The sequence below is a fragment of the Gopherus evgoodei genome, chromosome 7 (assembly GCF_007399415.2).
Source record: "Gopherus evgoodei ecotype Sinaloan lineage chromosome 7, rGopEvg1_v1.p, whole genome shotgun sequence".
Classification (NCBI taxonomy): Eukaryota; Metazoa; Chordata; order Testudines; family Testudinidae; genus Gopherus; species Gopherus evgoodei.
This window is the reverse complement of record NC_044328.1, coordinates 1,078,386-1,103,171: the sequence shown is the minus strand read 5'-3', so window position 1 is coordinate 1,103,171 and position 24,786 is coordinate 1,078,386. Positions and strand designations below refer to the sequence as shown.

At 64.3% G+C, this 24,786-nt stretch overlaps 2 protein-coding genes across 9 annotated transcripts in view; one reads left to right on the top strand and one right to left on the bottom strand.

Moving 5' to 3' along the window:
* The window catches only part of R3HCC1L (R3H domain and coiled-coil containing 1 like), a 52,458-nt gene extending 49,714 nt beyond the window's left edge, over nt 1-2,744 (top strand). For all 8 annotated transcript variants that reach the window (XM_030569137.1, XM_030569142.1, XM_030569139.1 and 5 more), the window contains one exon: nt 1,465-2,744. In XM_030569137.1, coding sequence (XP_030424997.1) covers nt 1,465-1,520 — 56 coding nt within the window. In that variant the 3' untranslated portion in view covers nt 1,521-2,744. The remainder of the gene's footprint in view (nt 1-1,464) is intronic.
* A 9,307-nt stretch (nt 2,745-12,051) lies between these two features.
* Nucleotides 12,052-24,438, bottom strand: LOXL4 (lysyl oxidase like 4). The gene is given in 15 exon segments (XM_030570914.1): nt 12,052-12,703; nt 12,983-13,094; nt 13,641-13,777; nt 14,391-14,506; nt 15,117-15,360; nt 15,718-15,880; nt 16,146-16,301; nt 16,303-16,314; nt 16,791-16,945; nt 17,632-17,815; nt 18,727-18,943; nt 19,124-19,162; nt 20,046-20,251; nt 22,794-22,966; nt 24,122-24,438. Coding segments are annotated over 15 exon segments (2,253 nt in total). The 5' UTR covers nt 24,390-24,438; the 3' UTR covers nt 12,052-12,632.
* Between the last annotated feature and the right edge of the window lie 348 nt (nt 24,439-24,786).

Sequence of the window (24,786 nt, the reverse complement as noted above, 5' to 3'; positions counted from 1 at the left end):
CAGAATCCTGGGTCCTCCCTCGTGTAACCCCAGCAGGTCCCATGCTTGCATTTGGGGAGTCCCTGGGGCTGGCAGCTCCCCAGGATTGTGTGGTGGCTCCTGGCCCTGCCCGCCTGGGGTTGCACACTCCTGCCCCTGCCCTGGCTTAGCCCACTCCACCTGCCCACCTCCCAAGTCAGCACTGCCTAGCCTGGCTCCTTTCTGCCCTGCCTGTCTGTCATTGGGTGCATGCGCTGGGTGGCATTGTGCAGTGCCAGCTCCTCCCTTGTCCTGCACCCAGGCTTTCCCCTAGCTCTGAGGAGGGGTCCCTGTGCCCTGGTGCTCTCACCTGCCACTTGCTGGTGCTTGCAGCCCTCCCCCCATTTAGTGCCAGCTGCAGATCTCGGTGGCTGCCTTGGCTAGCTCCAGAACGATGGTGGGGCCCGGGCCCAGGCCCTGCAGTGCCCACCGGGCCCTGCCCAGCCCAGCTCAGCCCTTTGTTGCTGGCAGTGCTTGAAGTGGGGCTCTGCCTGGCGGTGTGCAGGCAGCTCTGGGAAGGGGGACCGGGTTCTCCACACCAGGACCTGCCTTCGGCTCCACGGTTTGCAGCCGCGCCTGGGCAGCACCTGGCTCTTGGCGGGGCCGCTGGGCAGAGTCTGCTGCAGCCGCTGCAGGCTGTCAGTGCGCCCGGCCCCCTCTGGCAGGCATGGCAACTGGCTCGCGGCCTGCCGGCTGCAACGGCCAGATAACCGGTGATGGGGCGAGCTGGGCGGGCCAGAAAACCGGGCCGAGTGTAACGGTTCCTGGTGAATGTCCAGAGCGGGCTCATGACTGACAGACATGGAGAATAACCCTTCCCTGTCTGCCCACCAAGAGAGCGCTCTGCCCACATGCGCCTCCCTCCCCGGGCAGGCCCTCGCGCCCTGCCCCGGTCCCCTCCCTCCTGCCCATCTGTGGGACGATGTTAGTGCTCTCTACCCAGGGGGTGGTGGTGCTGCAGGCGGGGGGCACAGTGGCAGGAAAAGCCTGGAGCAGAGGCGAGACCTCCCCTTCTTGTGGGTCCACCCCACTGCCCCCACTCGGAATAGCGGAGTGAGGGGCCCCCTGGGGCCAGGGGCGCTGGGCAGGGCCCCCAGCTCGCTGCCCTGCCGGCACCAAGGGCATGTGCCCTCTCCACCTGCCTCTGGGCTGCAGGGATCCGCTTGTGCCACTAGGTGGAGCCCAAGCAGTGCTCTTGGGGTGGGGCACCGGAGCCAGCTCCCGGGTGGGGGGGTGACAGACGGGCTCCCTGGGGGCCCCTTTCCGGCCCTCGGCCCCGAGAGCCCCTGCCCAGCTAGCAGACAGCCTGGCGGGGTGCTGCAGTGGGGTAGCAGGAATGGGGGGCATGGGACGCTGCGTGGCTGGGACAGCCAGGGCTGGGGGGGCCCTTGCTCAATCCCCAGGGGCCTGGAGCCAGGCTTCATCCTTCCGCCCTTGTCTCTGCAGAGAGAAAGCGCCTGGAGAACAAGCAGCGGGAGGACATCTGGGAAGGCCGGGACTGAGCCAGGGCTGCAGCAGAGGAGACTGGAGCACCCAGGGCTGCTGGCAGGCGCTTGGCGGGGGGCACTGTGATGCCGTGGGCTTCAGACACCAGCACAGCCCAGAGCCAGCTGCAGCCACACAGGCTGGCCGGGCTGTGTCGGTGAGGGGAAGGGGAGAGGCCTGTCTGGAGCCTGGCTGGGGGAGAGGGGTCTGGCTGACAAACGCAGCAGCTGTTTGTATTGGGACTTTTAGTGGGTGGGAGCATGGCGGGCCCTGCCACCGGTGTGTGCACCACTGGGGGGGGGGGGGGGGCTGGCAGGCTCTGCTATCGGTGTGTGCACCCCTTGGGGGGGGCTGGCGGGCCCTGCCGCCAGTCTGTGTGCGCCCCGGCGGGGGCGGGGGGGAGGGCTGGCGGGCCCTGCTGCCGGTGTGTGTGTGCCCCTGCTGGGGTGGCGGGGGGGGCTGGCGGGCCCTGCCGCCAGTGTGTGTGCACCCCTGCGGGGGGGAGGGGGGCTGGCAGGCCCTGCTGCCTGTGTGTGTGTGCCCCTGCGGGGGGGGCTGGCGGGCCCTGCCACCGGTGTGTGTGTGCCCCTGTGGGGGGGGCTGGCGGGCCCTGCCGCCGGTGTGTGTGTGCCCTTGCCGGGGGGGGGGGGGGGGCTGGCGGGCCATGCCACCGGTGTGTGTGCCCTTAGGGGGGGCTGGTGGGCCCTGCTGCCTGTGTGTGTGCGCCCTTGGGTGGGGCTGGCGGGCCCTGCCGTCAGTGTGTGTGCGCTCCTGGAAGGGGACATTGGCCTCCTCTGGACCTGCCTCTTGCCCTTTGAGATGCTGGAGCACAGGGAATCAGTGCTCTGGAGCTCTGGGCTGGGGCAGCCCAGGTAAGTCTGGTGGCTGTGCCCTGTGCACGGCACTGCCCGGGCTGTGCTTGTGCTGGTAACGCTGCCCTGACACTCTGACTGCAGCTGGTCGGTCGCTGCTGGGAATGCAGCCTCCAGGCTGCCCAGCTCGCTTTCAAGGCGGTAAGCCCCTTGCTCCCTGCAGCAGCCTGGGTCATGCAAACAGCCCTGGGCAGTGGGAGGGGATTTCGCAGGACACTGCGTGAGCCATGCCATGCTGAGCGGTGCTGTGCTGAGCCAAGCCAATGCAGCCTGGGGGTGTGCCAAGCATGAGTGAGTGAGAAGCCATGTGAGATGGAGATTCCCTGTCCTTTATTTTGCTATTAAATTGCCTGGTTTTTATACTGCTCAGAGGCTCTGTAGTTTCCCCTTGTAACCCTGGTGATGGAGTAATGTGGGGTGCAGAGGTAGCTCCCCGTCTCAGCGCCTGGTGATGCTCTTTGGGACAGTGGCAGAAGTGCAGGAGCAGGGTATTCCTGGTGAAATGGTCAGCAGTGAAATGGTTAATATATGGACATTTAATGTGTTACCATTAGGTTTTAGAGTGACCAGCTTCAATGTGATGGGCTCAGACTGGCATCACGGGGTTAGGTTCTCGGGGGGGAGGGCTTGGTGCCCTAAGGGTGGGAGACCCCCGTGCCGTGCACTGGGAGTCAGGAGTATTGTTCTACCTGCAGCGCACATGGCAGGTGTGCACTGGATATCTGCGCTGCCTGGGCGTCTCTCCTGCCCTGCAGCCTGGCTCGGCTCTGGGATGGGGCCTGGGCAGCACGGGGTTAAGTGTCAGCCAGAATGAGAGGTGAGACAGGCAGGCATTGGGAAACCCTCCCTCCCTTGGCCCTTCGAGCCCCTGGCTGCCCTCAGCCCTGGCCTGCCCGGGCTGCTGCACCAGCGCGGGTCCCCCAGGCTGCTTTTCCTCAACATGTTTATAGAAAACCCAAACCCTTTCTGCTCCAAAAGTCACGCTGAGAAGGAGCCCAAGGGCCATGGTCCATACACAGGCTCCTGCGGGCTGTGGGGCGAGTGAGATGCCTCCTGGGTATCTTGGTGTAACAATGTGGTTCTGGCGGGACCCAATTGAGAGTGCCAATTCAGGACAAATTGCTCAAACAGGGCAGTTACAGCCCAAGGCTGGGGTTTTTCCATCTCTAAGGGAAACCAAACCAGCCAGACCAAGAGGACTTTGGTCTCACCTCACTGGCTAACCACAAGTCACACAAGCAATTCCCTTAGATACTCCAGTTTCCCAGTATCAGCACCAGTGCCACTCATTGTGGGGACAAATGGTTATGAAAACCAATAGCCCAGTGTGATGAACTGGGAATGTTCTTAATGTTTGCTCTGAATACTGTGTTGGTGCCTCAGTGTCCCCTAGGCAGTTCTCAAGTATCTAGGTGGTGGGATAAGGGTGTGTGATTGCTGCAGAGCAAAGAGCCAGTGCCCCTAAATGCCTGGCACTCTGTCTCCTAGCAACTGGTGGTCTGGGCCCCTCCACTGCAAAGGTGCCAGCTGAAGGTGTTGGAGACAAAGGGATCAGGTGACCTCCTGGCCCGGGAAAGGGGCTGAGCAGAGAGGAGGGGCTGGAGGGGTTGTTAGTCTGGAGCTGGCTGGGGACGAGGAATGAAGTGCAGACATGGGTGTCTGGCTCACTGTTCACCAGAATGGACCCGGCTGAGGGGTCCGGTTCTCTGTACCTACAAGCTCTGTTTTAGACCCTGTTCCTGTCATCGAATAAACCTCTGTGTTACTGGCTGGCTGAGAGTCATGTCTGACTGCAAAGTGGGGGTGCAGGACCCTGTGGCTTCCCCAGGACCCCGCTGGGGTGGACTCGCTGTGGGAAGCGCACGGAGGGGCAGAGGATGCTGAATGCCTCAAGGAGAGACCCAGGAGGTGAAGATGTGTGAGGGTCTTGCCCTGAACAAGTCTGCTCCAGGGGAGAGGAGGCTCCCCAGAGGAGGCTCCCCTGCCTGGCTTTGTGGGGAGCCGTTCCAGAGCATTGCCCGGGGACTCCGTGACACCCAGTAAAGAAAAAAAAAGGGTTCTCTCGATCCGAAAGGACCAAGCCCCAGACCCAGGTCAATATACACATCAGATCTTACCCACAAATCATGCTGCTGCCAATCCTTTAGAATCTAAAATCTAAAGGTTTATTCATAAAGGGGGAAAGATAGAGATGAGAGCTAGAATTGGTTAAATGGAATCAATTACATACAGTGATGGCAAAGTTCTTGGTTCAGGCTTGTAGCAGTGATAGAATAAACTGCAGGTTCAAATCAAGTCTCTGGAATACATCCCCCGCTGGGATGGGTCATCAGTCCCTTGTGTAGAGCTTCAGTTTGTAGCAAAGTCCCTCCAGAGGTAAGAAGCAGGATTGAAGACAAGATGGAGATGAGGCATCAGCCTTATATAGGCACTTCCAGGAGTAAGAACCTCTTTGTTCTTACTATGGAAAATTACAGCAACATGGAGTCTGGAGTCACATGGGCAAGTCCCTGCACTTTGCTGAGTTACAAGGCGTATCTGCCTCCTCTCAATGGGTCAATTGTGTAGCTGATGGTCCTTAATGGGCCATCAAGCAGGCTAGGCAGAGCTAACACCCACTTGTCTGGGGTGTCACCCAGCAGCACAGCATAAGTTTGAAGTACAGACAGTTCAGAGCCAATATTCATAACTTCAACTACAAAATGACACGTGCACACAGACAGCATAATCCTAATGAGCAACCCATAACCTGGTCTTAGACACCTTATATGACCCCCTTTACATAAGATTTGGTGCCACTATAGGACTTTGGTTGCAACCATGTTCTGTACAGTCCGAGGCCTTGGCTACACTCACACTTTACAGCGCTGCAACTGGGGTGTGAAAAAACCCCTGAGCGCTGCAAGATACAGCGCTGTAAAGCGTCAGTGTAATCAGGGCAGCTACACCCGTAAGGGATGTGGTTTACATGCAGCGCTGGGAGAGCTCTCTCCCAGCGCTGCCGCTCTGACTACACTCACACTTCGCAGCGCACGCCAGGGCAGCGCTTTGAAATTCCAAATGTAGCCATACCCCCAGATTATGTCAATAACATCACACTTGGGAAAGGGGACAGTTTCAGGGGGATTTCAGTCAGACCCTCCTAGTGTTTCCCAGCCACTTCTAATGGCCCCGTGCAGGGCCCGGCCCCAGGACGAGGCGCTGGGGAAGTTGGGGCCTGCTGGGAAGTTTCACTACACACCAGTCCCATCTCAGAGCTCTATGAGCACTGGGCCAGGCTGTCATGGACTCGCAGGTCGTGTCCACTCATGGCCCTGTGCAGTCTGTGGGGGAAGCCTCTTCAGTGCGACAGCCCTTCTCAGGGCTCCACTCTCTCGGGGTCAGGCCCTCCACCTCCTGGAGCTGCACCTCTCTGAGCCTCAGCACCTCTGTCTCGTGCCAGGACCCCCTCAGGGAGTCCCCTCGCTCTGGACCCCTAGGGCCTCCACTCCCAGAGGGAGTAATCTCCCCACCCACAGCCCTGTTCTCTAGCCCGGAGGGACTCTCAGCCAGTGTAACACAGGAGGGTTTATTGAGCACAGGAGACTCTCAGGGCCTCAGGCCTGGCCTCCCTCAGCACAGCACATCCCAGTCCCCCTGCATCCATGGGGGCTCTGCCTGCTCCCCCTCTCCAGCCCAGAGCCCCCCTGCTTCCCAGCTGGGCCTCCGATATCCCCGGCTCCAAGCCCCCCCTCTGTCCATTATCTTCTCTCCAGGGAAACAGGATGGCCTGGTCCCCTCTCCTCTCAGCCCTCCTCTGGCTGGAACCAGCTGGTCAAGTCACCGGGGTCCTCTCTCCCCAGCCCATTGTCCTCCCACTGGCCAGAACCGGCTGGGACTCCTGAGCTGGGTCACCAGTCGCTGGGGTCTCCATCCTCCAGGCCATCGGCCACAGTCCCGAGTTCCCTCTCCGGTCCCGTGTGCCAACAAACCCCGTCTCACTTCACCTCGTTAAACCAGTAACACCTGGGGACAGTGAGTCCCACCCCCTCTGCATGCAGACCACTGGAAACCCAAGAAAATCCCCCACTTTGTCACACAGGCCAGCAGGCACAGGCACGCTCGGGTTCCCGGGGGAACGTAGCCGTCAGGTGAAGGGCGGGGTGCCCTGCCTCTGAAGGAACAGCTTCAGCTGGCAGCCGGTGACCACCGCGTCCTGTAAATAGCAGCCACCACTTAGTGCAGTGAGAGTGTCAGCCTGTGGGTTCGCGCACCGCTTCCGCCTCTGTCTGTCGAAAAGGTCACGGGCTGGTTTCCGGGCACTTGGCCACTTAGCAGCCCCCGCAGAGCAGTCGCAAACAAGGGGCCGTGTGTGCTGTGTGCACAGTGGGGGAGAGCGGCCAAGATCCCTGGCACCGAGCAGGGTTTGACATGGGGAGCTGGGGGACCTCGGGGGAACAGCTCCAGGAACAACTCCTCCCGCTGGACACAGCTGCCAGGGCAGTGCCCAGAGAGCTGGGGCCGCTCTCTGGAGGAGGTGAGGGCTGCTATGGCAAGGTGCAGTGGGCACAATGCTCCTGCTGCCACTGTGGAGGGCACGTCTCCCCTGAGAGCTCGGGCAGGGCTAAGGGAGTGGTGAAGGCAGCCCCAGCGGAGCCCCTGCTGCGCTCTCCCAGGGACTCTGGCCACGCGCTGGTGCCATGAGTGGCAGGAAGGTGCATGTCCCAAGGAAGCCCTCCTGGCAGTAACGTGCTGGCTGGCAGCTTGTTTACTTCTTGCCCAGAGCAGTGGAGAGTGGCCTGTCTAGGAAGGGGCAGGCGGCCCCTCTGCCGGGCGTGTGATGTGGGCAGCATTCCGGGACATGGGTGGGCGGGTGGCTTCCTGCCCAGCACCGTGAGCCCTGCTTTTCCTGGCGCTCACAGTAGCTGTAACCACCTGGCAGCCCCAGGCTCCTCCTGCTTCCTTCTACTCTGGGCTGCTGCTCGTCCCTGAATGGCAGGTGTGGCCTGGCGGGGAGCCTAGGGTGACTCTGCCCCATTCGGCCCACGCTGCCCTTGGGAGACAGGCCCTGCGTGGGACAGGACAGGCCCAGCCCATTGCCCCCAGGAGCCCTGGACTGGGCTTCTCATGGGGCCCATTTCCTCAGCCCATCATGCTGGGCACTCATGCCCTGCCCAGGGCATTGTGCCCCTAGCAGTAGCCGTGTCCCTCTGCCTAGCAGGATGGCAGCCCCTGGTCTGGGGGCAGGGAGTTCACACAGCCCCTGCCTAACTGGGGCAGTGCTGTTCCCTTCAGGCAGCTCCTAGCAGTGCCCTTAGCCGCCCCCTTGGCTGTGTGGCCCGAGCCGGGCTGACAGCAGCCAGATGCCCTGCCTTGTGCCAGGCACTAGCTACTGTCTGGCAGGTCTCCTGGTATTCGGCTCTTCTGGAGGTTGAACAGCCCTGCCCCATGGCCTCTCTCCGCACAGGCCCTGGAGGGGAAGATCTCTGGAAACTTAACCTCTTCCCTGCACTGCCCCTGAAACTCTGGCTAGCTGGACTGCTGGTCTGACCAGCTCTGGCCGTGCTCATGGTCTGCTGTAACCTTTCTGAGCTGGGGCTCTGACCTGAGCAGACGGCCAGCCGCGGGCACCGCTGCCATTCCATGCCATTAATGCGTTTTCTGTCTCACCCTAACCACGGGGCCGTGCAGCTGGCAGCTGCTGCCCAGCCAGCAGTTTGCATGGAGCTGGCCAGAGCAATGCTCTTGTGTCTTCTCGGAGCAGTTTTGATTAATCTAGAACCAGGCTGTGATGGTGCTGCCCGTGGGAGCCAGCTGAGGTCACTCAGTCAGGGTGAACTGCAAACAGAACGGTGCAGACAAACCCCAGACGCTGGTGGATCTTCCAATACTGAGATTTACCAACCAGCACAGAACAGCTTCTGTAGCACCTCTCTGGTTACTCAGAATCCAAACAAAGCAGTTCCCTTCAAGTGCCCAGCCTCAGGCCTCTGTCCAGACACACCTGTCAGATATGATGATGGTTACTGAAAATCTTATCTCATCGTATGAAAGAAAAGGTTCTTCCAATCCCAAAGGATCAGCCACACATCCAGGTCCAATTATAACTTAGATCTTACCCAAAATATACGCTACAGCCAATTCTTATTAACTAAGCTAAAATTTATTAAAAAAGAAAAGAGAGAGAGAGTTGGTTAAAAGATCAATATACAGACAGACCTGAATTCAATTCTTGAGGTTCACGTACACAGCAGAGATGAGCTTGTAGCTGCCAAAAGTCCTTTTAAAAATAGTCCAGAGGTTACAGTCCAATGTCCATATTCAGGGTGACTCCAGTCAGTGACTGGGGAACTCAATCCTTATGGCTTGAGGTTTCCCCCTCTTGAAACCCAAAGCAGATCTGAGATGAAGCAGGATCGTGTCCCAGGGTTTTTATACATTTCCAGCAGCCTTTTGGCCTGAGAAAACAATAGGCTGAACTCTCCTTCTCCCAAACATCCTGGCAATTAGCACAGGGGAATTTACTCATTAAGCAGTTCAGATATAGGTTACCACAACCTTCAAAGAGACACATAGACAATAATCCTATTTCACTCAAGTATCTTCCTAAATGTTAATATTCCTTTTTTGATCTTGAATCAAAGCTCTAGCAATAGACAAGACTTGTTTGCTGACATCCCTAGCCCTGAGCAAACACCTCCTCTTCTACCTCTAACAATGCCGGCTGCATTTCAAAGCTCTGTTCACTTACAGATCTTCCTAACCAGTCTCTAAAGTTCAGCCATGGGGCAGGTCAGTCTGGGAGGTAATTAACTCTTTCTGGCCCTATCATCTTTCAAGGAGATTTTAGATTAGATTCATAACGTCACACAGGCAACAGGTGTGAACAGGTCGTGTTTTACTTTGCACTTGCCGGCACCAAATTTCATCTGCCGCTGTGCTGCCAGCTCCCCTCACTCGCCCCCCAGCCCGCTGTGGGCCTGACAACCCGAAATAATGCTGGGGCCGCGGACAATGTGGGCCTCTCCATCCCAGCTCCTTGGGAGCAGCGCACATGGCCGCTGTCACAGAATCCCCGGGCAATGCTCTGGAACTGCTCCCCACCAAGCCAGTCAGGACTTTGGGGAGCCTCCTCTCCCTCGGAGCAGACTGGTTCAGGGCAAGAAGCTCACACGGCTTCATCTCCTGGGTCGCTCCTTGGAGCATTCAGCATCCTCTGCCCCTCCGTGCGCTTCCCACAGCGAGTCCACCCAGGCGGGGTCCTGGGGAAGCCACAGGGTCCTGCACCCCCACTTCGCAGTCAGACGTGATTCTCAGCCAGCCAGTAAAGCAGAAGGTATATTTAGATGACAGGAACACAGTCCAGGACAGATCTTGCCAGTACAGACAACAGGACCCCCGCTTAGGTCCATCTGGGGCCCCAGGGAGGCCCGAGCCCTGCCGGGCGCCCCCTCTCCATTTCCGAGACAGCTTCCAAGCTGAAAAACTCCCCCCAGCTCCTCCCCCAGCCTTTGTTCAGCTTCCCAGGCAGAGGTGTCACCTGGTCTCTAACCCCTTCATGGGTTCTCACGTTACCTGCTCAGGTACCATCCCCCAAGGCCAGTCTCCCATCCCCCAATGCAGATCGTCCTCCCAGGCCAACACCCCCCACTCAGCATTCACAGCCCACAGTAAGAACAGTCCCAGTTCGTCACCCGCCCCCGGTCCTTGGGCTGCCCAATGCTTCTTGCTCTGTGACCATTGTCAGTGTGACAAGCTTGACCCCTAGGCGCCTTCAGGGAAGTGTCAGCCGGAGTCGCCAGGACCAGGACAGGGTGTACATCAGCTTGTCCCTGTTAAAGAATTCGTACAGCTGTGTACTGGAGTCGCCGTAGCGCCTCCATGCTGAGGTGCAGGGGCAGGAACCTGGGCGGGGGGCAGAGGCATCACCCTGCTACCAGGCATGTGCCTTTTGCCCTCCCTGGCAATCCGGCCGCATCTGGCTCTGAAAAAACCCTGTTCTCCCTCTGCACCGAGTGTGCTCCAAGCATGTCACCCCACTGCATGTGCAGCATTCCCTGGAGCACCAGCGTGATCGGGGCCGGCTGGGGAAAGCGGCACTTTCCTGCCTGCGAGCAGGTCTGCTGATGTGCTCCATGATCGCCCAGCAGCGTGGGAGCAGGAGTGGCTGGGATGCAGAGGGGCTGGGCCTGGGTGTGTTGAGGGGCGGGAGTGGGGGGTGGGAGGACTGGGACAAAGACAGGGCCTGGGGTGGGCAGTGTGATGGAATTTATGGGTTTCTCAGTTTGCATTGGTAAAAAGCTACCAGTGACAGCGCAGGGAGGGGCTGTCCTGCACACCAAGCAGGACAGTCCGAACGCAGGTGGCCTGTGTGAAGTTTGCAGGTGGGGCGTGGTGAGTACGGACGGTGTGTGTCCAGCATGATGGCGTACGCTGGACTCCTGGGAACCAGCCTGGTAACTGCCATCGCGTGCAAGGTGCTAAGGCTGGAAGCAGGCCCAGGGGTCAGGCTGGCGGATGGTGGCCTGGAAAGCAGTGACTCAGGCGGGACCGGGGGGTCATGCACCCAACTGAGCAGGGGCTCCCAGCAGGGCTGCTGTGTCCCTGGGGAGTGGCAGTCAGAGCAGGGTGGGCGCATTACCTCCGTAGCGCCTCAGGGAGCCCTCCCCAGCTCTGGGGTGCACACGTCAAACACATCGCCAAGCGGGAGTGAGTTGGGCAAAGACTGATTCGAGGCCTGTCCTGCGTCAGCGTGAGAGACTCGGGGGGGGGGCTGCACCCATGAGCTGTGCTGCCCCCGGGACGGGAGACACCTCCTGCCTGCATAGCGCCTCCAGCCCCACGAGTGGCGGAAGCTACGGGAGGTCTCCTGCCCGCCAGCCCGGAGCTCGGTTGGAACTTGGGCGGGTTCTGCCGCCACAGGCCGTAGTGGAGATGGCCCCAGACGCTGCAGCTGGTCTGTTTATCTGCCCCGCGCCCCCAGGGCGCTGTGGTGCTCATGGCTGAGGCGGGACCAGCAGCAGGGCAGGGGCTGAGCCCCACAGCTGGGAACGGCTGCTGACCATGGGAAGCAGTTGAGGAGGGAGCCATGCACAGTCTCAGGCCGGACAACCTACCCGGCCGCAGCAGCTGCTTGTGTTACGTGGTTCAGCCAGGAGCCAGTGACGCGCTTAGGCAGGCCGAGCCTGCATGGGCACGTTGCTGGGCACAGGCAGCTCGTCGGGCTGGCAGCCCAGAGCAGAGCCCGCTGCAAGGCTGGGCTGGCAGGCAGACGCAGTGCCGCGGCACAGGCCAAGCTGTGTGGTGGGCAATGGCCCCCGGGAACAGCCTGGCCCTGGCCCTGGGGGAGCCGCTAACTCCAGGCTAGGCACCGCTCGAGCGCTCGGCCCAGCTCACCAGCGGCTCTGGGCTGGAGGCAGGCGAGCCCAGGCCGGTGCTCTCACCTGGGCAGTACACGCCCTTCTGGCCTGACCTGCCGTGGCTCTGAACAGCAGCCCCAGCGCAGAGCCCGTAGGCCCACTCACTCCCAGTCCCACCAGTAGCTCTGGGTCTCTGCACAGAACAAACAGCCTCTCCGCCCCCACCGTTAACCAGGCACCCCCCCAAGGGAAACTGAGGCACACACTGCTATTCACACAAAATATTATGGACAATTCCCACTCCATCCCAGCACCCCCCCCGAGGCCAGACACCAGCCTTTGACTTGCACAGAACCTTTATTAGTGACATGCTAGTGCTTGCACAAGTGGTGCTAGGCCTGAGACCAGGGGGACCTGGGCCCCACAGGCACAGGGCGGTGCTGGCCCCCGAGGTGGCTGAGGTAGTTGGCCTGGGATGGGATGCAGAGGCAGGCTCCTGCTGGAGTGTGAGTCGTGGGGCCCTCCCCTGTGGTGCTGCTGGCTCGGACGGTGCCCCCTGGGCGTTAGGCGAGCGCCAGCCCCAGTCGCCCTCCAGCCCAAATAAATACCAAGGCTCCCTGAGTGCAGTCATGGCTGCCCCAGCCCGGGAGGGCCAGGGGCCAGTGGGACAATAACCAGGACTGGGCGGGGGGGCCCTGGCCTGCCCACCCCAGCACGGGCCCAGGAGAGAAGCTTCCCCCCCAGCACAGTGGGGCCTTTGTGGGGTGCTCTCAGGGGAGCCCCGGGGCTGGCAGGAAGGCCCACGCACTGTGACCCCCACCCCAGCCTCCCCCCTGCGGCTGCTGTGCAGGGGCCAGCACTCAGCCCCACAACACCCCCGTTTGGGCTGCTCCCCCGGCTCAGCTCCACCCCACGCGCTTCAGATGAGGTTAGTGGCCAGGCGCTGCTGCTGCTCCAGCTCTTGCACTGCGTCGGCACCATACTGGTCACCTGGGGAGAGGAGGGACCCACGTGAGTGGGGGACCCACACACCCCTGCCTGGCCGAGCGGGAGAGGGGCACAGGGCCTGTCCTCTGGAGGCCTGGTGCCCACGGTTGCGCCCCAGGGGTGTGTGCACTGCACTGTACGCTGCTCTCAGGCCCGGGCTGGGCCGGCTGGGCCTCCTGCTGCCTTCTGCAGGGCCCGTTTCTGGGGCAGGCACGAGCACTGCTCGGCCCGCCCCTCCCCGCCCCACCGGGGCCCCACCTGCTCTGACGCCCCACCCGGTACCTGTGCGGCAGCCGTGCAGCCAGATGCGGTGCCCGTCGTACTTGCACTGGCACCTCATGACGTTGTTGGAGAAATCGGACTCTGCCACCTCGTGCTTGGGGTTCACGACCACCTGGGGAGGTGACGAGAAGGGAGAGGCAGGGAATCCACAGTGGGGGGGCAAGGCCAGGAGTGCAGAGCTGGGTCATGGGTGGCTGCAAACAGGTGCCTGGGCTGGTGGGAGAGGGACGGGGACCCAGCCTCACACAATGGCAGCCAGTGCCCCAGCCCCCTCACCAGCCACGGGCACAGCCCAGACCCCCTGCGCAGGAGACGGGGCTTTGGCCTCTGGCACAGGCTGGTGGGTTCCCACCCTGGCCAGCTCCCAGGACAGAGCCAGGCCCCGGAGCAGGCCATGGGGTGGGGGGCAAGCACAGCCTCCTGGAGAGGCCCAGGCCCAGGCCCTGGCCCTGAGCAGGCCTTGGGGGAGTGTGTGTGTGTGTATGGGGGCTGCACAGCCTGTTGGAGACGCTCTGGCCCTGGGCAGGCCTTGGGGGGCTGGGGGGCAGGCTGCACAGCCTGCTGGAGACGCTCTGGCCCTGGGCAGGCCTTGGGGGGCGGGGGTGGCAGGCTGCACAGCCTGCTGGAGACGCTCTGGCCCTGGGCACTTGGCTCCTACCTGCAGGACGTAGCTGCCGGGCCCCACGTCACTGATGTCCACCCACTGGCAGTCGATGTCATGCCGGTAGGTGTCCCAGCACCCCGCACTCACGCCCTGCTCCCCGAAGTTGGCACATGCGAAGCGCCGTTGCAGCCCTGGGGAGAGAGATGGGGAGGGGACAGGATGACTTGGGCAGCCCCCCTCCCCCAGTCCCACCAGCACCCGCCTCCCTCCCGCTACACACCCTCACACACTGGAGAGCTCTTCCTTGGCGTGGGGCCGGGGGGGTTCCAGCTACGCCAGGCCCAGCCTGTCCCAGCAGGGGGTGCTGTGGGGAAGGGGCAGGGTGCTGGCTGGGGGGCTCCCAGCAGGGGGCGCTGCGGGGTGCAGAGCAGGGCACTGGCTGTAAGGGGGGACCCCAGCAGGGGTGCTGTGGGGTGCAGGCCAGGGTGCTGACTGTGGGGGGGCTCCCAGCAGGGGGCGCTGTGGGGGGGCGGGGCAGGGCGCTGGCTGGGGCTCCCAGCAGGGGATGCTGTAGGGAGCAGGGCAGGGCGCTGACTGTAGGGCAGGGCTCCCAGCAGGGGGCGCTGTGGGGGGGACAGGGTGCTGGCTAGGGGGGCTCCCAGCAGGGGGCGCATTGGGGGCAGAGTGATGGCTGGGGGGGATCGCAGAAGGGGGCGCTGTGGGGAGCGGGGCAGGGCGCTGGCTGGCTGGGGGGCGCTGGTGCTGAGGAGGCCCTGGAGGGGTTCCCGAGAGCCCAGCCCATACCTGGGGGGCAGTTGGTATCCTCGAGGCAGAAGCTGGCCTTGTGCCCCTCGGCCACCCTGGAGCCGTTGAGCGTCAGCAGGTCATAGTGGGTGAAGACCTCGATGCTGTGGTAGTGCCTGTGGGGGACGAGAGGGGGCAGGGAGCCAAGTGCACCAAGGGTGGGAGGGAAGAAGCAGTGCCCCCTTGACCTGCTTGGTGAGCGGGGGGGGGAGGCTGAAGGGTGCCCTGGGTGTTTCGGGGCAGCCCCCGGCCCCTGCAGTGAGGAGAGCCTTGGCAGTGCCAGACCCCTGGCTGGGGAGGGCAGGAAGGAGCTGCCGGGGGTGGGGGCTGGGGGCCGATGGCTGGCCCCAGAATTACAGCTCTGGATCCAAATAAAGCCGTAATGACAGTCCTTGCCCAGACGCTGCCAATTACACCGGGCGGGGCCGGCACTACAGATCCAGCTGGGGAGCAGGACACGCAGCCAGCCGGGGCCATGTGGGGCCCAGGCGTGGGGAGACCCAGCGGCACATGCAGGGCCCCTGCTCTGGGGCAGCGGCTCTCTGGGTACAGCCCAGAGCCCTGCTCCTGGCTCTGGTTCCTCTCCTCGTCTGCCAGGCCACAGGCTCCCAGGGCAGCCCTAGCTAGAAGCTGCTGCCCTGGGGAGAGCTGGCATTGCCTGGGGCCAGCTGCTGGGGGGCCACACCCCCAGAGCCCGGCTGTGCAGCCGTGCGGGGTGGCGCTCACCTGTGGCACTGGTGCCAGACCCAGGCGTGGCGGCCGGCCTGGGGCCGGAAGTCGGCTCGGCCCAGGTTGTGGATCCGGGAGGAGAAACGCAGCAGGCGCCGGTAGCCGTCGGGCCAGTTGGCGTGGTCGGCCGAGCGCGAGAGGCAGCGCTCCTCGTGGGCGCAGTACAGCATGGCGAGCGGCCGCTCCTCCAGGTAGCCCGTCTCCTGCACCAGCTGCGCGTCCAGCACCAGGTCCGGGGCCGCTGCAGGATCCGCAGGGTCAGGCTGGCCTGGCTTCCCTTGGGCCGGGCAGGGGCCCCAGCACTGGCAGCCCAGCTAGAGGCACCTGCTTCCCCTCCCACCCCGGCACCCCCGCAGGCAGCTGCGTGCGACTGAGGACTCGCCCGGCTCGGGTGGGTGAGGTCAGTGGGGCCGAGTGCCGAGGAAACCCCCAGTCCTGCCCCCGCCCACCCCCACAGGCTCCTCCCCCTGCTGCCCACACCCACCCCACAGGCTCCTCCCCTTGACTCCACAGGCTCCTCCCCCTGCTGCCCCGCCCCCCCCACAGGCTCCTCCCCCTGCTCCCCCCCCCCCCCCCGCAGGCAGGGCCCGTTACTCACTGTTGGTGCAGCTGACCCCGGCAGAGAAGCGCCCACCCCCGGCCGGGCAGTGCACGGGGCCGTGGCGCTGGCATTGCTGGATGCTGAGCTCGGTGCCCGTGCAGTGCAGGCCGCTCATCACCACCTCGCCTGCCTCTGGGCTGCCCTGCCAGTACCAGGTCTCCTGTGGGGAGAGAGAGATGCCCCAGTGCTCGGTGGGGACATGAGAGCCCCGGGCCAGGGCCCCCCTGTCCCGCCCCCCAACACCAGGGTCCCCCCATCCCCTCCCTTGATGCCAGGCCCCCCATCCTGCCCCTTGACATCAGGGCACAAGGCCCCTCCCCACCATCCCCCCCAGCAACATCCCCTGACACCAGGGCACAAGGCCCCCCCGTGCAGCCCCCCAAGCCAGGGCACGAGCACCCACCCCTCCCCGCTGTGGGACTCACCTGGAGGGCATGGCTGGCGAAGCCTAGCCCCAGCTGCCTACAGACCACCATGGCCTCGTTCAGCCCCCACCGTTCACCGCACACGGCGCCCCACTTCAGGGCGCCCCCCACCGGCACCAGCACTTCCACCACACCCTCCTCGGGGCTGCGGCCCCCCCGCCAGGCGCACCTGGGCAGAGCAGGGGTTAGCTGCCAGCTCCCCTGCTCCTTAGCTGGGAGATGCTCCTCCCCCCGCCCGGGGACAGCCACTGGAGACCCCCACCCCAGCTAGGGGCACCTGGGGACCCCCATGCCAGCTGCCAGCCCCACCTCATATGTCCTCCGTACCATTAGCAGCCTCCTTCAACCTATGGCATCCTCCTTGTGGTGCCCTGTGCCACCCTCTCCTCCTGCAGCGTCCCACTGTCCTCACTCCCCCAGACCCCCAAGCGCCCCCCAGAAGTGTCCCGTGGCACCCACTCCCCAAGACCTCCCAGCACTCCTGCCCCCAGGCCTCTCTGCCCCACTGTACCCCATGGCACCTACCCCACCCCAGGCTACCCGCTCCTCCATGACGCCACACTGCCCCCTCCTTAGCCATGCACCCCACACCTCTGCCCCCTAGCATGAGGGACAGCCCCCTAAGGCTGTGGGGGGGGGGCTCACCTGGCTCTGGTAGTCCATGTGGGGCACGTTGCACCGGACGGCAGCGTCGGCCTCATGCTGGCAGCCGCTCTGCGCCGCCTCCTGGAAGCTGCATTCGTGGAGCAAGTGCTCGTAGCCCGTGCACTGAACCTTGGTCATGTGGATGGGGCCCAGGCCTGGAGCCAAAGGCCAGCGTCAGCGCCGGGGCCAGGGCAGCCCGACTCACCCCGGCTAGCACGTGCTCGCCCAGGCCACCCCCGGCTGCTCCAGTGCAGCCCTGCCCTGGCGCCGCCCGAGGGGCTCCCTGCACCGGGCCTGTTGGGCCCTCCAGCCTGTCCTCCTGCAGGGCACCGGCCAGAGCCCCCCAGCCCGAGAGGCCTCAGGGGCTGAGCCATGGAGACATGGGGAATCCCCCCTCCCCGGGAGCTTGTCCTGGGGCTCCCCAGCTGCCTGGCTCCTTGGGGACTGGACTGGGCCTGGCTGCGCAGCCAGTTGCTGGTCCCTGGTATGCCAGGCCGGGTCGCCGAAGGCCTCACATGCCAGGATCCGGCCGCTCTCCCTCATCACTCCCAGACGCTGCACAGCCCGAAACTCTGGGCTTTCCCGCTGCTCCTGCAGCTCTGCTCCATTCCAGCACCCTTTGCCCCTGGGGCGCCCAGACCCTGACCCCCTGTGCCGAGGGACCCCCCCTGTGCCACCCTAGAGCTCACCCTCAGCTGCTCGTCTGCCCCAGCCACTGCTCCTGAGACACAGCACATGGGAGTGGGGCCCCAGCCCCCCACCACAGCCCCTGGGTCCTGCTCTCCTCCCTGCCCCCCGAGCACCGCGGCGCCCCACACGCTGGCTCCTTCCAGCCGCTCACCCTGGCCCAGCTGGGCCCCCGCCAGGGCCTGCCTGGCTGTCCCGTAGCCCAGCTGCCGACACACCACGCTGGCGGCGAGCAGGTCCCACTTCTCGTCGCACACGGTGCCCCACTGGCCGTGCTGCAGCACCTCCACCCGGCCCTCGCCCACCTGGGCACCAGCCCGGAGACGCACCTGGGGTCCCTGCAAAAGAGGGGGCCAACGTGGGTGTTCGTGCGCACACCCCCACACCCGGGAAAGGCTAGGGTCCGGCCTGTCCCGGGGCACGTCTCAGATCTGTGGCAGGCTCTGTCCTGTACCCCATTCCCTGTAGCCAGGGCCCCCCACAGCCACCTGCCCCGCTCCCCACAGCGCCCCCTGCTGGGACAGACAGGGGCTGGAGCAGACAGGAGCCCACCCACCCCACAGCGCTCCCTGCTGGGAGGGGGCAGAGGCTGGAGCAGACAGGAGCCCCCCCCACTCCACAGCGCCCCCTGCTGGGACAGGCAGGGGCTGGAGGAGACAGGAGCGCCCCCCCACTCCACAGCGCCCCCTGCTGGGAGGGGGCAGAGGCTGGAGCAGACAGGTGCCCCCCCCACCCCACAGCGCCACCTGTAGGACAGGCTGGGGCTGGAGCAGACAGGAGCCCCCCCCCCAGCGCCCCCTGTAGGACAGGCTGGGGCTGGAGCAGACAGGAGCCCCCCCCCCACTCCACAGCACCCCCTGCTGGGACAGGCAGGGGCTGGAGGAGACAGGAGCGCCCCCCACTCCACAGCGCCCCCTGCTGGGAGGGGGCAGAGGCTGGAGCAGACAGGAGCCCCCCCCCAGCGCCCCCTGTAGGACAGGCTGGGGCTGGAGCAGACAGGAGCCCCCCCCACAGTGCCCCCTGCTGGGACAGGCCAGGACTGCAGGCCGGGACTAGAGCTTCCCCCCCAGCCAGCTGCTGCCTCGCTCCCCCTCCGGAACCATTGCTCAGTCTGTGCTCCTGACATCAGTCCCAAGAGGAACTATTTTCCCGCCCACGCTGCTGCGCTGCCCATTCCTCGGGGCTGGGGGCTCTCACGGGGGCTCCCCCCGCCCCTCAGACCTGGGGCCGGGGCTCCAGCAGGACTCACCTCCGCCCGCAGGCCCTTGCGGAACGGCTTGGCCTTGGCTTTCTGGAACTCGGGGCCCGGGACGCAGCTGATGACGGCGTGCATGCCGTGGGCGCAGGTGGGCCGGCGCCGGGCAGCAGGGGACACCTGCACCGGGCAGTGGGAGAGGTGGGGCTCCGTGCCCAGGCAGCTGACCCGGTGGATCCAGAACGTGTTCTTCTGGCTGAGGCTCCTCAGGCTGCGAACCGGGGTCGGGGTCAGCTCATGTCAGTTCCCGCCCGCCCGACACTAACAGCGCCCGGCCCCAGCGCCACCCCATGAGACGGGCGCCCCCCTCCCGCCAGTGGCCTGTGGGCTGCCTGGCACCCAGTGGGGGTCAGCCCCACGGAGGGGAGCTCAGGCAGGGGCGGGTCCCTACCTGGACTTGGGATCATTCAACTTCAGGTTCCAGAGCTTCCTGCAGGGTTAGAAAGGGCAGGTCAGCAGTGCCATGGGCAGCCCCCCCGACCCCCGCAGGGTTCACCGTGCCCTCCAAACCCCCTACAGGGGTCACCATGCCCTCCACACACACCCCCACGGGTTGCCGTGCCCTCCACACACACCCCGCAGGGGTCGCTGTGCACCCACCCCCCATTGCCCCCCACAGGGGTCACCATGCCCTCCACACACACCCCCACAGCCCCCACGGGTCACCGTGCCCTCCACACACACCCCGCAGGGGTCGCTGTGCCCCCACCCTCCCATTGCCCCCCACAGGGGTCGCCGTGCCCTCCACACACACCCCGCAGGAGTCATTGTGCCTCCACCCTCCCATTGCCCCCCACAGGGGTCGTCGTGCCCTCTACCACCCCCGCAGAGTGACCATGCCCTCCACCCCCCCACACCCCTGCAGGGGTCGCTGTGCCCTCCACCCCCCAACCCCTCCGCAGGAGTTGCTGTGCCCTCCACCCCGCACCCCCTGCAGGGGTCGCCATGCCCTCCGCCCCCCCTCCCCAGACATCCTGCCCTGCAATTGGTTTCTACCCTTGGATCCAGGACTTAATGCCCCAGGGAGCCCCGTGACTCAGCCCCTTGCACCAATACACACACGTGTGCAACACTCAGCATTCTGTGACCTTTGACGCCTCCCACTCCATCTCATCTAAGCACCACAGACTGTTGCGAGGGGACGGCCCTGACACCCCCCAGCCAGCCACATGACCCTGTCTGCAAGCAGCTCCCCTGGCAGACACCCCCTCGCCCGGCAGGCCCGGACCTGCCTATCACACCAGCCCCCCCGGCACACTGGGCACAGGCACCCCCTTGCCCACTCAGCACACGCCCGCTGCACCCGGCACTACCTGTAGAATCTGGGGTTGAGCCACTTTTCCCGGGGGAAGCCCAGCATCCCGCACACCACGCGGCTGTTGTTCCTGGTCCAGCTGGCAGCGCACACCTGCCTCCAGCGCCCCTCGTGCTTCACCTCCACCACGCCCTCACTGACGGGCACGCTCAGCTTCGCCCAGGCCAGGACCGGCTTGAGCCGCACCTCCTCCAGCTTCCTTCCCTGCCCCAGGCCAGATACCGGATGAGATGGGCACAGGAAACGGGGGGAGCCCCTGGGGTCCAGGCTGTGACCAAGTGGGGGATTTTTTAATTTTTTTCTTGGTTTTGTTGTGGGTTGCATGCAGAGGGGGTGGCACTCAGTGTCCCCGGGTGTTACTGGTTTAACGAGGGGAGGGGAGAGGGGGTTTGTTGGGACACGGGACCGGAGAGGGAACTCGGGACCCCGTCCGATGGCCTGGAGGATGGAGACCCCAGCGACTGGTGACCCAGCTCAGGAGTCCCAGCCGGTTCTGGCCAGTGGGAGGACAATGGGCTGTGGGGAGAGGACCCCGGTGACCTGACCAGCCGGTTCCAGCCAGAGGAGGGCTGAGAGGAGAGGGGACCAGGCCATCCTGTTAACGACCCTGTTTCCCTGGAGAGAAGACAATGGACAGAGGGGGCTTGGGGCTGGGGATATTGGAGACCCAGCAGGGAAGCAGGGGGCTCTGGGCTGGAGAGGGGAAGCAGGCAGAGCCCCCCTGGCTGCAGGGGGACTGGGATGTGCTGGGCTGAGGGAGGCCAGGCTTGAGGCCCTGAGAGTTTTCTTTGCTGGGTTCAATGCTCAGTAAACCCTCCTGTGTTACGCTGGCTGAGAGTCACTCCAGTCTAGAGAACAGGGCAGGCGGGGGGGGGTCGAGGCCCAGGGGGTCCAGAGCAAGGGGACTCCCTGGGGGGGCCCACGGCAGAGACAGACGTGCTAAGGCTCAGAGAGGTGTGGCTCCAGGAGGTGGAGGGGCCTGGCTCCGAGAGAGAGTGGCCCCCCAGGAAGGGCTGTCGCACTAAAAGGGGCACCCCCCATGGACCATATGGGGCCACGAGTGGGCACAATCTGTGAGTCTGTGACAGGGACCCCAGCAGATGGCCTGGAGGATGGAGACCCCAGCAACTGATGACCTGGTGACCCAGAGACCCAGTTCAGGAGTCACAGCCGGTTCTGGCCAGTGGGGGACAATGAGCTGGGCAGAGAGGACCCCGGTGACCTGACAGACGTGCTAAGCCTCAGGCCTGGTCCACACTATGCTGTTAAACCGATTTTAACAGCGTTAAATCGATTTAACGCTGCACCCGTCCACACTACACTGCTCTTTATATCTATTTAAAGGGGTCTTTAAATCGATTTCTGTACTCCTACAAAACGAGAGGAGTAACGCTAAAATCGATATTACTATATCGATTTAGGGTTAGTGTGGACACAAATCGACGTTATTGGCCTCATTATTTTACAGTAGCTACCCACAGTGCACCACTCCAGAAATCGATGCTAGCCTCGGACCACGGACGCACACCACCGAATTAATGTGCCTAGTGTGGACGCGCACAATTGACTTTATAATATCTGTTTTATAAAATCGGTTTAAGCTAATTCGAATTTATCCTGTAGTGTAGACATACCCTCAGAGAGGTGTGGCTTCAGGAGGTGGAGGAGCCTGACCCCGAGAGAGAGTGGATGCCCGAGAAGGGCTGTCGCACTGGAAGGGGCACCCCCCACCAGGGGCAGCTCTAGGCATTTTGCTGCCCCAAGCACGGCAGGCAGGCTGCCTTCGGTGGCTTGCTTGCGGACCCTCAGCAGGCGTTCCTGCAGGAGGTCCTCTGAAGCCGCGGGACCAGCAGACCCTCCGCAGCCAAGCCACTGAAGGCACCCTGCCTGGTGCCCTTGAAGTGCCAGCAAAGTGCCCCCCGTGGCTTGCCGCCCCAGGCACGCTCTTGGCGTGCTGAGGCCTGGAGCCACCCCTGACCCCCCCCATGGACCACATGGGCCCAAGATTGGGCATGATCTGTGAGTCTGTGACAAGGGAAAAGACCACTCAGAGTTGGGGCTGACAACAGCTTTGTAGGACTGTGGGAAGCAGGGCAGGGCAGGGCAGCGCATGGCTGTGAGTCTGGAGGTGTGGGGGCAGGGTGCCCAGGGCTGCGGGTCAGGAGTGAGGAGCACCGGCAGAGCTGTGGGGAAAGGCCAAGAGAGGGATAGGAGGGAGCAGGGAGGGGGAGCTGAAGACTGGAGTAACAGGAAGGGGCCGTCATTAACCAGACCCTGCACTTGCTCCTATGCACGTGCATGTGCACACACACATGCACACACGCACACACACAGATACACCTGCACACTATCTCCGGTCAGTATCTCCAAAGAGCATTGTGACAGTACCATCAGAATGGGGATGTTTCTGCCCCCCCAGCTCCCCCAGCAGCAGTCAGGGAGGCCAGACCCCTCTCCAGCAGGGGGCACTGCAGTGAGCGGGGCAGGAGTGCTGGGGTGGGGTAGCTCCAGTCAGGTGCTAGTGATAAGCACAGGCCAGGCAGGGCAGAGGTGCCAGTCCCCCCATTTCAGCAGAGATCTGCCCCCCTGGGCTGTCTGCCCCCCAGCACCAGCTGGGGCTTCTGGAGGACGGACTTGGGCCTGTTACAGGGGTCAGAGTGGCTGAAACTCCTGGCCCTGCGGCAGCAGGAGCCCCAGGCGGGAAGTGCCCCCAGCCAGCCCAAGCATCCCCACGGTCCCCGCTCACCTGCAGGCCGGGGCCTGGGCCCAGGGTGCGAGGGCCCGGGGGGTGCTGGGCCGAGCACACGACGCCGGCGTCCTCTCCGTGGTTGCAGTCACTGACGCCCCAGCCGTTGGAGTCGCACTCGGCCAGGGAGCGCTCGGTGCCAGCGCAGCGCAGGTTATCCAGCCAGATGGGGCCTGGCGCAGCAGAGGCGGGTCAGTGATGGGCCTGGGCCAGGAGTTCTGCCCCCCCCGACCCTCACCATGGGCTCAGCAACAGGACCCCAGGCTGGCAGCCCCCTCCCCCCAAAGCATCAGGGGGGCTCCAGGGGGCTCGCTGACAATGGGATACTAAACGGGATGTCCCCAAATTACTAGCAGACACCCCACCCCCTGGGAGAGCTCAGGGGCTGTGCTTCTGACCATGTCACACACCCTCCACCCCGCTCCCACAGCGCCCCCTGCTGGGACAGGCTGGGCCTGGAGTTACCGGGAGCTCCCCCTCCGCCAGCTCCTGCCCCCTTTCCCACAGTGCCCCCTGCTGGGACAGGCTGAGCCTGGAGTCACTGGGAGCTCCCCCCTGCCAGCTCCTGCCCCCTCCCCACAGCGCCCCCTGCTGGGACAGGCTGAGCCTGGAGTCACTGGGAGCTCCCCCCTGCCAGCTCCTGCCCCCTCCCCACAGCGCCCCCTGCTGGGACAGGCTGGGCCTGGAGTTACCGGGAGCTCCACCTCCGCCAGCTCCTGCCCCCTTTCCCACAGCGCCCCCTGCTGGGACAGGCTGGGGCTGGAGTCACTGGGAGCTCCCCCCTGCCAGCTCCTGCTCCCCTCCCCACAGCGCCCCCTGCTGGGACAGGCTGAGCCTGGAGTCACCGGGAGCTCCCCCCTGCCAGCTCCTGCCCCCTTTCCCACAGCGCCCCCTGCTGGGACAGGCTGAGCCTGGAGTTACCGGGAGCTCCCCTCTGCCAGCTCCTGCCCCCCTCCCCACAGCGCCCCCTGCTGGGACAGGCTGAGCCTGGAGTCGCCTGGAGCTCCCCCCCGCCAGTTCCTGCCCCACTCCCCACAGCGCCCCCTGCTGGGACAGGCCGGGCCTGGAGTCACCGGGAGCTACCACCCCCCAGCTCCTACCCCCCTCCCCACAGCGCCCCCTGCTGGGACAGGCTGGGGCTGGAGTCTCCTGGAGCTGCCCCAGAGCCAGCACTGGGCCTTGGGGAGGGGAGAGTTCTGCAGCTGGGGGCTCTCACCCCATATCTCTGCCCCACCCCCAGGAGCCCACACTCCACTCTAGGGTAGCCAGCACCCTGCCCAGGCTGGGTCTGTGCCCGCACCCCTCATGAGCAGAGGGCCCTGCCTTACCCTCCCCTTGGCCATACTTGGCACTGTGGGCCCACGTCACGGCCGACTCAAAGCCCAGCTCCCTGCAGGCCACGCTGGCCACGTGGATGTCGAAGTCGTCGTCGCACACGGTCCCCCACTGCCCGTCGTAGAGCACCTCCAGCCGCCCCTCGCCGGCTTGGTTCCTGGACCCCGCCAGCCGCACCTGAATCTGCGGGGGCTGCTGCCAGCTGGGGGTCGCCAGGCACAGCAGGAGCGGGAGCAAGGTGGGGATGGGTCCGGCCAGCATCACTGATCCTCCACAAACGGACACCTAGAAACAGCCTGGCATGGCCGGGGTCAGGGCTGGGGTCGCCAGGGGCCACGGAACGAGCCCCCGGGCCCTTTGCCACTGACAGTGCAGGGCCCCATCCCACAGGGACAGGCTGGTTTGGGATGGGGCCTTTCCCCTCTAGGGGTGTCACCCTGCTCCCCACGGGGCGTGGACACACACAGCCCCCGGGTGCCAGAGAGTCACAGCCCGACACGAGCCGGGGCAGGCTGGGCCCCACGAGCGCGAAGCCCTGGCGGAGCAGTGCGAGGCCCTTCCCCTGAGCTGGGGGCACAGGGGGAGCAAGGGCCCCAGAAACCAGCAGCTCAGGTAGCTGCTGGCAAAGATCCAAGGAGTGGCGGATGGGAGGAGGCGC